Raw genomic sequence first — 13,259 nt, 5'->3', positions numbered from 1 at the left:
CAACTGTGCATGACCACTGGGGAGACCACAGCCTTGACTATTACAAACCTTTTGTCAGCAGAGTAATGTGTCTGCATTTCAATATACTGTCTAGGTTTGTCATAGTTTTCCAGCCAAGAAGCAATCATCTTCTGATTTCTTGGCTGCAGTTACCATCTGCAGTGATTTTAGAGCCCAAGAGAAGGAAATCTGTCACTACTTCCACCTTTTCCCCTTCTATTTTCCATGCAGTAATAGGGCAGGATGCCGTGATCTTATTATTAATATTTAGTTTTAAGCTAGCTATTTCACTCTCCTCCTTCACCCTTATCAAGAGGTTGATCAAGAGGTTCTTTAGTGCCTCTTCACTTTTTGCCACTAGAGTGGTATCATCCATGTAACTGAGATTGTTGATGCTTCTCCCGCCTATCTTGATTCTAGCTTATAACTCATCCAGCCTGGCATTTCTCATAATGTGCTCAGCGTACAGGTTAAATAAACAGGGTGACAGCAGACAGCCCTGTCATACTTTCTTAATTCTGAACCAATCAGTTGTTCTGTACAGGGTTCTAACTGTTGCTTCATGACCCACAGAAAGGTTTCTCAGGAGACAGGTTAAATGTGTCTGGTATTCCCATCTCTTTGAGAGCTTTCCACAATTTGTTATGATCCACACAGTCAAAGGCTTTAGTATAGTTGATGAAACAGAGATAGATGTTTTTCTGGAATTCCCTTGCTTTCTCTATTATCAGGCGAGTGTTGGCAATTTGATCTCTGGTTACTATGCCCTTTCTAAACCCAGGTAGATCGTCTGGAAGTTCTTGGTTCATGTATTGCTGAAGCCCAGTGTGCAAGATTTTAAGCATAACCTTACTAGCATGGGAGATGAGTGCAACTGTCTGATGGTTTGAACATTCTTTAGTACTACCCTTCTTGGGGACTGGAATGAGGATTGACCTTTTCCAGTCCTGTAGCCACTGCTGGGTCTTCTAGATGTGCTGATATATTGAGTGCAGCACTTTGACAGCATCATCCTTTGGGGTTGTGAACAGCTACTAGAATTCCATCGCATCCACTAGCTTTCTTAACAGCAGTGCTTCCTAAGTAAGGCCCACTTGACTTCACACTCCAGAATATCTGGCCCTGGGCTCTGGGTAACTGATCACACTATCATACTTATCCAGTTCATCAAGATCTTTTTTGTACAATTCTTCTGTGTATTCTTTCCATCTCTTCTTGATCTCTTCAGCATCTACTAAGTCTCTATTTAGTTGTAATTTTTTAACAACCCTTAAAATGTAAAACTCTTTCTTAGCTAACAAGTCAGATTTGACCTGAAGACAGTAGTCTGCCAACACTTGATTTATATGAAGCTGGAGTTTAGAACATAATGTATCAGTTTCATATGTATAAAATGAGAAGGTTCATATCTAGAACCTTGTTTTAAAAGAATATAAAAGAAATTATTATAAAATTGGATAATAAGTAAAACTCTGCTCTGTTATGGGGCAGCCAATAGTTTATATGTACGGTGGCTCAGTGGTAAAGAATCCACCCGCAGTGTAGGAGAAACAGGTTTGATCCCTGGGTGGGGAAGGTGCCCTGGAGAAGGAAATGTCAACCCACTCCAGTATTATTGCCTGGGAAATCCCATGGACAGAGGAGCCTGGCAGACTACCATCCATGGGGTTTCAAAAGAGCTGAACAGGACTTAATGACAAAAGAACATGTAAGTATATACACACACACACACAATAAACATACTAATACAATACTATAAAATATGGTATAAAATTTAGTCTCAGATGGTTTATCCTGGATTCATTAAGTGAGATTATAAATTAAAGTACCAGAATAGCTTTGGTCATATGTAGCCATAATACAAAAATATTTCCAGTATTCCCAAATCTAAGGACACACAAGTTTTGTAACTGACAAGGATCCATAGCCCTACCTAGGAATTGGGGAAGACAGTGAGAGGTGACCTGAGGAGTAGCAGTACTCAGAAATGCTGTCCAAGTGATTTGTGGGCAATGCTAAAGTCAAACCACACAAAAACAAGTGCAATGCGGGAAGGAAGGGAGGAACTTACTTACTATTTCATGTGGGCTATACAATTAATGCTTACTTTAATAAACAGTTGTTCAGTCAAGCAATTTTTCCAGTAATATGAAGAAAAGAATTCAGATTTTTTTAAAGTTATCTCAGTCCTGATAGGTTGAGGACCATGGCTCTAGAAAAACCTAACAATCTCTATAACATTGTACAAAGATACCTACGTGCATGCGTGCTAAGTTGCTTTAGTCATGTGTGACTCTGTGCAACCCTAAGGACTGCAGCCTGCCAGGCTCCTCTGTCCACAGGTTCTCTAGGCAAGATCACTGGAGTGGATTGCCATGCCTCCTCCAAGGGATCTTCTGACCCAGGGATCAAACCTACGTCTCTTAAGACTCCTGTACTGGCAGGCGGGTTCTTTACCACTATTACCACCGGGAAGTCCACAAAGATATCTATATTTATGACATATAGTAAAAAAAGCATTTGTTCTCCTCTAGATATATAATATATAATTGGAAGTCCTTCTACAAATGTTTTCTCTTCCTTTAAAAGTACTGAGGAGAAAAAAATAATCAAGTCCAAATAAAATGACACTTTGGGAGCCATGAAGATGAGGTTAAAACTTCTAAAGATCTAAAAGAGAAGTTCATCTCAACCAGAAACAAGTTTCAGAGGCAGCAAAGAAACCCATTTCTTTTCTTACTACTTTTCTACACAACCCCTGTAAGGGGAAAAAAAGCCAGTTATGCTTGAGAATTGATGAAAATAGAGTATGTCATTAATCTTCTGAAAGCCTCACAGCCGCAGTGGCTCTTGGCAGTAAGTGTGTGCATATATATTAATTCTAATCTATTATCTACTCCATCCTTTTTTGTGGGATTTGGTTTAAATTATCTGAAGTTATTAATTTGTGTGTGTGTGTGTGCTTTTATCGAAGGTCTTCTTCAGGAAAGGAAAAGTCCTCCACTAGGCTGGTTTTTAGATGATGCCTTACAACTGTTTCTTCAGTGCTTAGTGTTTGATAAGGATTTTGCATCTGCAAAGCACATTTCTTATCAGCCCCATCTTGGCGCTCCTGCTCTCCACTGCAGAACCAGGCCACAGGAACGCATCTCACACCACAAGCAGCTTACCTAATTACATTAAACTGTATTTCATCGGTTGTGGAGCCCACGAGCCACCCAGCATCGTCAGCACAGGCAGCGGGAGCAGGAGTACCTGGAGGCCCGTGACCATGAGGGAACAGTACAGGAGCCTGGGCGTGAGGCACACTGTGCAAGGACACCACGGGTGGGTGAGCCTGAAGCTACTAATATGTAAAGAAATCTAAGCAGGGCTAATACTAAAGCTCCACTCATTCCTAAACTGCGATGCAGCACAGAAGACAGAACAAGAGTGACAGAAGAGTACTAGTCTGAGAATCAAGAGATCCAAGTTTTGATCTCAGCTTCACCTTCTAAACTGTATGTCTTTGGCCCTCAGTAGTAAGTTCCCTTACTATCCTTATCCTATATCTTTACAATCAGAACGAATAGCATAAGAATACTTTATACTCATATGGTATTTCAATGACTAGGAAGTACTATCATACACATGTTCTCTTTAGAATCTAACAACCCAATGTAATAAAAAGGTATGTAATAGTATGTCCTTACAAATGAAGAAAGCTGAGGTCAAAGGGTACTGCTCATGTACAAATGAGTGGAGAAGCTAAGAGTTAAGCTAACTTCTCCTCATTCATAGCCCAGGAAGAGTTGTGTGTGTGTGTGTGTGTGTGTGTGTATACATGCATACATATATATCATTTAATCATTGCCCATCAGAAATATAAAAAGGTTTTATAAATAAAATCTGATAAATAAAAAAATGTTTCACAGCATATAATCAAAATACTTTATAATAGAGATGAAGTTAGGAATAGAAGAAAGAAGACTGCATTAGGGTACAAAAGATCTAGCTTTAGATTTCAACTCAGCACCTTATGTCAATGGACATATCACAACCTCTCAGAACCTTAGTTTTCTCACCTATCTCACAATGACTTCTAGGAAATTAAATATAATAATGAATATAAGTATGCTTTATAAACTGTAAATAGATATATGGTGTTATTGTTATTAATGCAGAATTGCAGTTTCCTCTAGTTCAAACAACACAATCAATGGAAATTCAAACTATACTAGGCTATGTCCCAAAACAGAAAGTTAGAAGCTCCTATCATATATATATATATATATATATACACACATTTAACAGAGATTGTAACACATGATGGAACTTCTTCTCTGAGCAATTATTAACAATGCTACTTAGAACACAATAACATGACAATACATTTAAATTCAAATTATAATAATAGTTCTAGGTTACCTGAGTAGCATAAGATACTGTCTCAATGCCTTCATGTCTCAGCAAAGTATGCCTGGCTTTAATTTGTTTCCTTAAGAGTTTCTTCTCAGTTTTACTGAGTTTGTAATTACTTTGGTGGTTGCTATCCATGACAATCCTGGGGGAAAAAAGAAAGGACAAAATGTCAATCTTAGGAATCAGAAAGGGATAGTTATAATACTGTTCATGTATTTTATACTTTATAAATGTTTCTATGTGACAATTTTTAAACACCTACTATACTTTTCACCAACCAAGAGAAGTGAGAACAAACAGATGCATGGACAACAAAGGAATATTTAAGAAGGTAACAAAGAAGCAAGAACATCTAACAGCATCCCTGGTAGGTTCTACAAAACAGTCCGTGCTTTAGTGCTATTAAGTGGGCTGTTTTCCCATATCCAATCTCTTTATTTATGAAGTCATAAGTAAAATGCGCCAGACAAATCTCACATGTTCTTGTTATTGTTGTTCAGTCACTAAGTCGTATCCTACTCTTTGCAGCTTCATGGACTGCAGCACACCAGGCTTCCCTGTCCTTTACTTTCTCCTGGCGTTTGCTCAAACTCATGTCCACTGAGTCAGTAATGCCATCCAACCGTCTCATCCTCTGCTGCCCCCTTCTCTTCCTGCCCTCAGTCTTTCCCAGCATCAGGTTCTTTTCCAATGAGTCAGCTCTTTCCATCAGGTGGCCAAAGTACTGGAGCTTCAGCTTCAGCATCAGTTCTTTCAATAGTCAGGGCTGATTTCCTTTAGGATTGACTGGTTTGATCTCCTTGCTGTCCAAAGGACTCTAAACAGTGTTTTCCAGCATCACAATCCAAAAGCATCAATTCTTTGGCACTCAGCCTTCTTTGTGTTCCAACTCTCACATCCATACATGACTACTGGAAAAACCATAGCTTTGACTTTATGGACCTTTGTCAGCAAAGTGATGTCTCTGCTTTTGAATATGCTGTCTAGGTTTGTTATAGCTTTCCTTCCAAGGAGCAAGTGTCTTCCAATTTCATGGCTACAGTCACCATGTGCAGTGATTTTGGAGCCCAAGAAAATAAAAGCTGTCACTGTTTCCACTTTTTTCCCATCTATTTGCCATGAAGTGAAGGGACTGGACGCCATGATCTTAGTTTTTTGAATGTTGAGTTTTAAGCCAGCTTTTTCACTCTCCTCTTTTACCTTCATCAATATTAGGAAAGGAAAAAAAAAGAAACAAAACAAAAAATTCACAGTAGAATATACAGTATGATTCCATTATATAAAGTTCAAAATTCAAAAGTAAGCCATATGTTGTTCAGAAATACATATATAGCATAAAAGCAAGGAAATAATAAATACAAAGTACAGGAGAGAAGTTATTTCAGGGGAGAAGAGAGAACTACAATATGAAAGGGACACACAGAAGTATTAAAAGTATTTAAGCTAGGTGGTGGTTTAGGTGTTTATTTTATTATTTTTATAAACTCTGTATGTTAAATATTTGGTATCTATAACTGTCAAAATAACAGGTATAAGAAACCATAGAATTATGTTTTCACTTTTTAAAGATATGTCAATCAGTAAGTAGTTCCTGAGTGCTTTCCCCAAAAGGTCTTCACACTATCCAAATCAGCTCCCTGCACCATGTTTATTACAGAAGCCCGTTTTATAGCAAAATAAATACAGAATTTAACAAAATTTGTGATGTTTAATTTGTTGGCTTAATTCCTCCATCAGGATGTAAACTCCAGGAGAACAGGAATGCCAACACATAGCAGGTGCTCAATAAAAGTTTGTTAAAGGGATAAACAAATGATGAGTGAACACACACATGCCTACTTAAGGACTCAGCACTCTACAGCATACAAATTCAATACATGGTTTATGCTTTCAACACAGGTTTATAAGTTAGTTGAGGAAAACAGACAAACATTAAACAATGAAAGAATATGACATATCTTTAAGTAATTAAGTGTTAATGTTCTTTAAGAGTGATATAGAGACAAAAAAGATAAGATTGATGTTAACTGGAAAAGTTTGGGAGAACTTCAAAACAGAAGGGGACTTGAGATGAGTATCACAGGACAAGAAGATTACACAGTCATACGGAAGGGAAGGGATCCAGAGAGGCAATAAAGAACAGAAGCTAAAAACAGAAATGGATGTGTCTGGCAAAGACACTGAGTAGCGACATAATTTTTTAGAAGAGAGAATGCTGGCTGACCCACCAATTCCACTCTTCACCCACTTGAAAGCCTTCAAAGCTAGCAAACAAAATAAACTTATGAACTTAAATAAAATAATTTCAAAGTGGCTCTTAAAGAGTCAAAACTCTATTAGTTTTTATATACAGAATAAAAATGTTGAGACTACTGACAAAACGGCAGTAATCCAGCTTAAATAATACATGTAGCACATGAGACAGGAGGTAAGGCCAGTACAATAGGCGAGCTGGACAGCACAATAGGGAAATGAGAGGCAAGAGGACTTGCAATAATCCAGTTTAAGAAGTAGAAATGCTGTGTCTCATCCAGGGTAAAGGCTGTAGAAAGAAGGAAAAGGCAAACAGGGAGAGAGGGCAAAAGATAAGTTTTTTTAGGCTGTGATGACTACTCAATAGGCGGTGATGACTACTCAGACACGAGGAAGAGAAGAATCGGACTGGTGGCTCAGACAGTAAAGAATCTTGCAGGAGACCTGGGTTCAATCCCTGGGTCAGGAAGATCCCCTGGAGAAGCGAATGTCTACCCATTTCAGTATTCTTGTCTGGAGAATTCCACGGACAGAGGAGCCTGGTGGGCTACAGTCCACGGAGTCACAAAGAGTGAGATCGGACTGAGTGCCTATTACTTTCACTTTGACTTTACTAACAGGACAGAGTGAGTGACAGAGAGGCTACAGTAATATCATTCCCAATTCTGACCGCAAAGTCAGAGGACGGTCAGGAAGAGCAGATCAGTAAGGGGAAGTGATAAGTCAGATTTAGGATATCATACGTTTGAATTACTGGTGAGATACACAGTTTCAATATCTAGCTGGCAGGTGAAAATATAAAGTGGCAAAGGAGAAGAAATAGGGTTAGAAAGAAAGTTTCTGGAGTCATCATTAGACAAGAAGGAGATAGCTGAATATACATTTTTAACACTGCACTATTTGTTCTGTTTGTCCCCTTCCACTGGACTACGAGCTCTTTAATGACAAAAATTAAATATTTTTGTTTCCCCACAGCCTCCTCAGACAATATAACACAGTGTTTAGAGGTCGAAGTTCTAGTTCAAACCTCAGCTTTACCCTTTATTAGCTATCATGAACCTGTGTGAGTTACTAAGTTTTTTCTGTACTTAGGTTTCTTCACCTATAAAATAGGAATAAGAGTGCCTATTCGTGGCACATAACTCCATCCAAACCCTGCCCTAAAAAATGTGACCAAACTCTACCATGGTTTATAGTAGCATAAAGCCATATCTTAGGATGATCCCAGCTTCTCATTAAAATGAATGCCTGAACCTAGAGGTATATCAACAGATGAATGGATAAAGAAGCTGCAGTACCTATATACAATGGAATACTACTTAGCCATAAATAGAAACACATTTGAGTCAGTTCTAATGAGGTGGATGAACCTAGAGCCTATTATACAAAGTAAATCAGAAAGAAAAAAAAAACAAATATTGTATTAATGCATATATATGGAATCTAGAAGGATGGTACTAACAAACTCGTTCACAGAGCAGCGATGGAGATGCAGACATAGAGAACAGATTTACGGACAAGAGTGGCGGAGAAGAGGAAGAGGGTGAGATAAATGGAAAGAGTAGCATGGATGCATCAGAGAAGGCAATGGGAACCCACTCCAGTACTCTTGCCTGGAAAATCCCATGGATGGATGAGCCTGGTAGGCTGTAGTCCATGGAGTCACTAAGAGTCAGACACAACGAGCGACTTCACTTTCACTTATCACTTTCATGCACTGGAGAAGGAAATGGCAACCCACTCCAGTGTTCTTGCCTGGAGAATCCCAGGGACGGGGGAGCCTGGTGGGCTGCCGTCTATGGGGTCGCACAGAGTCGGACACGACTAAAGTGACTTAGCAGCAGCAGCAGCAGCATGGATGCATATACACTAACGTATGTAAATAGATAACCAGTGGGAATTTGCTGTATGACTCAGGGAACTCAAACTGAGGCTCTGTAACAACTTAGAGGGGTGGAAATGGGTGGGAGACATGAGGGAGATTCAAGAAGGAGGCAACATATGTACACCTAAGGTGAATTCAAGTTGATGCATGACAGAAATCAAACCAATATTATATGCCAATCATCAATCAATTAAAAATAAGTATTTTTTTTTAAATGTTTGACTGAGAAAACTTAAAATGCTGCCAGGAAATTTTGCTATTTGTTCTAGCAACTCATAACAATGCCTCTGACCTTCCTTTTTTTTAAGGCACTTATTAAAAACAGCTTACAGTTGTGAACATGTATCAGTATCTCTTACAATTCAGAAGTTTTTCTCTCAAGGACCTGAGTGTTATTCTTTTGAAATGTATTTTGGGTTTGTTATGGTGTGCTTTTTTTTTTTTTTTGGCTGCACCATGTGGCTTGTGAGATCTTATTTCCCTGACCAGGGATTAAACCCATACCCTTAGCAATGAAAGCATGGAGTCCTAACCACTGAACTGGCAGGGAATTTCCCCTTTGAAATGTAATCATCAGGAAGCACAGGGCCTCTATGACCGTCTTTGTGACAGGATGGAATCCTAACTTTGATAACTGCCAGCTAACAAACAGGTGGCCTAAGTGCATTTCCACTGACCAACTCTACTGAGCTGGTACATCAGGAAGATCCCCTGGAGACGGAAATGGCAACCCATTCCAGTATTCTTGCCTAAAGAATCCCATGGACAGAGGCGCCTGCGGGGCTACCGCCCATGCGGTCACAAAGAATCACACAGGACTGAGAGACTAACACTCTCACTTTCACTCTACTGAGCACCCCACACACCCTAAGCACTTACAAACAAATTGGAGCAGAGCTTAGCTCTTTCCCCTACTGTCCATAATTACCTAAATAAAATCTGTTTTCACTATTTTAACTAATGTCTGGCTGTGCTATCTCTGACATAATTTCATAACTTTCTTAAATGACTACATATGTCTGTTACTAAATTACTGTTAATTTCCAGAAGAGCCAGATGAGACTGGTTTAAAGACCAAGAAAAGCTGAGGGGGCCTCAAAGAATTATCTTATTGCCATTCCATTCCAAGATCACCATTTTTGCAGTCAGCAATGAAGAATGGGGATGAATCTACTAAGAGTTTTTTTCTAAATATGTTACATGAGCAAAGACTGCAAAGTGGAAGAAATGAGAAAGAAAAGAATCTGAATACATTGTTTTAAGTCTGACACTAAGAGTCACCAGCAGATGGAGCCTCATAATCACATTTCTGGTATCCCCTTTCCCTTCTTCCCTCAGTCAGGCAATAGTACTACATGTGAAGACAGGTCTGAGTCCCCTTAACAAGGAAAAGACTGATACCAGCTGCTGAGACCTGGAGGGGCCCCTTTCTAACAAGGCCAATTCCCTGGCCAAGGAATTTCCACTACTGCACAAAGGTGTGCACATGCCTTGCCATGTTATGGGACTGTTATGGGATGTGACAAGAGCAAGGTCACTATTTTATGAGAATATTAGCCATGCTGTGTCTGGCCTAAGCACACTCCCCATAGGATAATAAGAATTTTGAGATCGCATCTGGTCTGTAAGAAAGTTTAACCCCAATACATTCTATTGGATACTGCCCTAAGTGGAAATAATAATATATGTCTTATGGTCTCCTTGAATAAGAGCCTATAATGAACCAAGTAGTATAGACAAATGTTCCTGTGCTTGTACATAAATTAAATTAATAGCAAAGATTGGAAACAATTTGAGGCTTGGCTATAAAGTATATAGTACAGATATACAAATTACACATACAAATTTCTAGGACATACACATTATCAGTAATATGGGTTGACTCAAGGAAGGGAAAATAGGTAGACTGGGTACAGGAATGAGAAGGAGTGAAAGCTCCTCTTTTGCAACTTTTCAATTTAGTAGCTATTCAAATTGCATTATCAATTTTAAAAGGGGGAAAAAATGATTAGCAAAAACTGACCCCATCACTTGTCATATCACTTCACTTTAATTCTTTGAAGAACAACTACTCTATCTTTTTTAATGCCCTCTTTAATGTGTTTATTCTGTTTTCCTCCTTTAACTTACTAAAATGGAAGAAAAGCTATAACAAAGATGACTCGTTGGAAAAGAGCCTGATGCTGGCAAAGACTGAGGGCAAGAGGAGAAGGGGACAACGGAGGATGAGATGGTTGGATGGCATCATCGATTCAATGTATAAGAGTTTGAGCAAAACTTATACAAAAGTGAAGGGCATGGTAGCCAGGAATGCTGCAGTCCACGGTGTCGCAAAATCAGACACCACTGAGCAACTGAACAACAATAAAATGATAGTAGAGATTTTTGTCTGTATTATTCACCCTGTAACACCCAGCACCTAGAGCAGGACCTAGCACATAGTAGCCAATCGATAAACTCTTACTGAGTAAGCCTAAACTTACTGAATTTGCCATCTTACGTTCTAAACCTCTTCTTCAGAATTGAGTTTGGTGGCCCTCTTCAATGTTTTCATTAATATATGATGTGCAACTATATCCCTGCATTTTCACATCATATTATAACTACTTTGTTGTGTGCTGCGTTCACCCAGAAGGCTGTCGCCTAATTGAAGGCACAGAATTTGAGTGTCTGGCATTCAGAAAGTACACAGTAAATATTTGCTAAATGAAATCAGCCAAAACTATTGGCTCACACTACGAAAAGCACAAGAGTCTCAGGGATTACTCAAAAAAAGGGCATAGGAAGATACGGCAACCCACTCCAGTGTTCTTGCCTGGAGAATCCCAGGGACGGCGGAGTCTGGTGGGCTGCCATCTGTGGGGTCGCACAGAGTCGGACACGACTGAAGCGACTTAGCAGCAGCAGCAGCAGACCACCAGCAACACTCTCGTCACTGCACTGGCAGGAATCAGAAAAACTCAAGCTAACACCACAGACCAATACTCCCCAGATTACAATCGCTTGTCTCCAAACCCTCCAAAAAGACTGACACAGGCACCACGGGAGCACATGCACCTCAAACTCTAACAGAACCACTCAACGCACAGACACCCTACTGCCCACGGACAATCCCTCCTCTCCCTGGTGAGGTCCGAAGCTCATGCGGCAGAAACAGGACACCGGAAAAGGCAACAAGGGAAAGCGGAGATATGCAGCCTTCGTTCCGACCAATAAGAAGTACCACAAATCTCCACCTTGGCTCAGGAGCGGTTCTCAGCAAACGAGAGCTCTCTCCTTCGCCAAGTTCTCCCACTCTAACACAGAAAACCGAGACGGATATTCTCACACAACTCACCCGGGCGCCGCCATGTTGGAGAAAAACTGCACTACATTTCCCATGAGCCTTGTGGGCGATGAACGGCGCTCCCAGAATCCCTTTCGCCTCCCAGAACCTAGCTAAAACTGTCTCTGCCAAGAGTGTTTAATTACTGAGTTGCCTCCTGTCCGGTCCAGTGAAAATTACGTTGTCTTTTGAGGGGGTGTAGTAAGCGTTGTGAGTGCAGCTTACTTGGAGTAGCTTCCCAAATGGACATGGTCAAACAGGTTTGTGTCCCTCGGGCCCTGATTAGTACCCACCTCCTCCTTGGACTGCGTGCATCTTTCTTCCTGAGTCTTATTAGGGGTATGGGTGGGGACTCTGGAGTCTAAAAGATGACTTGCAAGGACAAGAGAGAGGGAGGTGACTATGTATGAAGGTGTCCGGGAAATGATGAATACCACAGAAAGATGTGTGGAAGAATGTTGAGGGAGGTAAGACAGGAAAGATGGGTTGTCCTATATAATGGAAGACTTTACACCATTCTGTTGTGTAGGCCTAAGGGGATCCCTGAAAGGGACTAATATGACCAGAGCTTCTGGTGGGAGGTAGGAAGAGAGACTAAAAGAAGACTAGGTACAGGCTATTGCAGTGCTGAAGTGAAAAGGGAAAAGATTTGGTAACAGATCAGAAATAAAAGATACCAGGAGATGATGATGATTAGCTATTGTTTCTGCTGTAATGTTATTTGTGTGATGTGAATGTATTATAACCATTCTGCTTGCATTGATTATGAGCTGTGTAAGTGCAGGGAAGGAAACTTGGGAGTAGAAAAGAAATTACTTCCTTATGGTGCTGCTGCTGCTGCTAAGTCGCTTCAGTCGTGTTCGACTCTGTGCGACCCCATAGACGGCCGCCCACCAGGCTCCCCCGTCCCTGGGATTCTCCAGGCAGGAGCACTGGAGTGGGTTATGGTGCTGATGTGGTGCCCCCATTTGCACCATACCACAGTGGACTATCAAGAAAACTTAGGTTGGCTTCCCAGGAAAAGTGGCATTAATAAGAGTGTTGTTGAGTGGATGAATGATTTATATGGAGAAAAAATTAAAAGGAAAGAACAAGATGCAAAGGCAGATAGGCAGCCACTGCGATAGTCCAGTAAAAAAGAGGGTGAGGCTAAAACTGAATAGCAAAAGGGAAGAGGTAACATCAAGCTAAAGATACCAAATCAAGCTGATATTGCACTTTGCAAACTACTGTAGAGGGCATAAGAGAAAACATGTTCAATTTTCACATTGCATTCTTGCTTCTGCTCTACTGGATGTTCAAACAGACAAACAATAACAACAGCAAAAGGCACATACCACTAGGACTTTCTGTGATGACTCAAAGGCTTGAGTTGCCTGGTATGCTACCCACTAG

The 13,259-nt window shown here is 40.3% G+C and overlaps 1 protein-coding gene across 2 annotated transcripts in view; it reads right to left on the bottom strand.

Annotated features, from left to right (window-relative positions):
- Positions 1-11,901, bottom strand: part of ALKBH8 (alkB homolog 8, tRNA methyltransferase) — a 131,357-nt gene extending 119,456 nt beyond the window's left edge. For both annotated transcript variants that reach the window (XM_027563854.1, XM_027563855.1), the window contains exons 1-2: positions 11,877-11,901; positions 4,408-4,543 (exon numbers count right to left, since the gene is read on the bottom strand). In XM_027563854.1, coding sequence (XP_027419655.1) covers positions 4,408-4,543; positions 11,877-11,890 — 150 coding nt within the window. In that variant the 5' untranslated portion in view covers positions 11,891-11,901. The remainder of the gene's footprint in view (positions 1-4,407; positions 4,544-11,876) is intronic.
- Positions 11,902-13,259: the final 1,358 nt, after the last annotated feature.

The sequence above is a fragment of the Bos indicus x Bos taurus genome, chromosome 15 (genome assembly GCF_003369695.1).
Source record: "Bos indicus x Bos taurus breed Angus x Brahman F1 hybrid chromosome 15, Bos_hybrid_MaternalHap_v2.0, whole genome shotgun sequence".
Classification (NCBI taxonomy): Eukaryota; Metazoa; Chordata; class Mammalia; order Artiodactyla; family Bovidae; genus Bos; species Bos indicus x Bos taurus.
The sequence above is the reverse complement of the archived record's forward strand: the minus strand, read 5'-3'. Positions and strand labels throughout refer to the sequence as shown.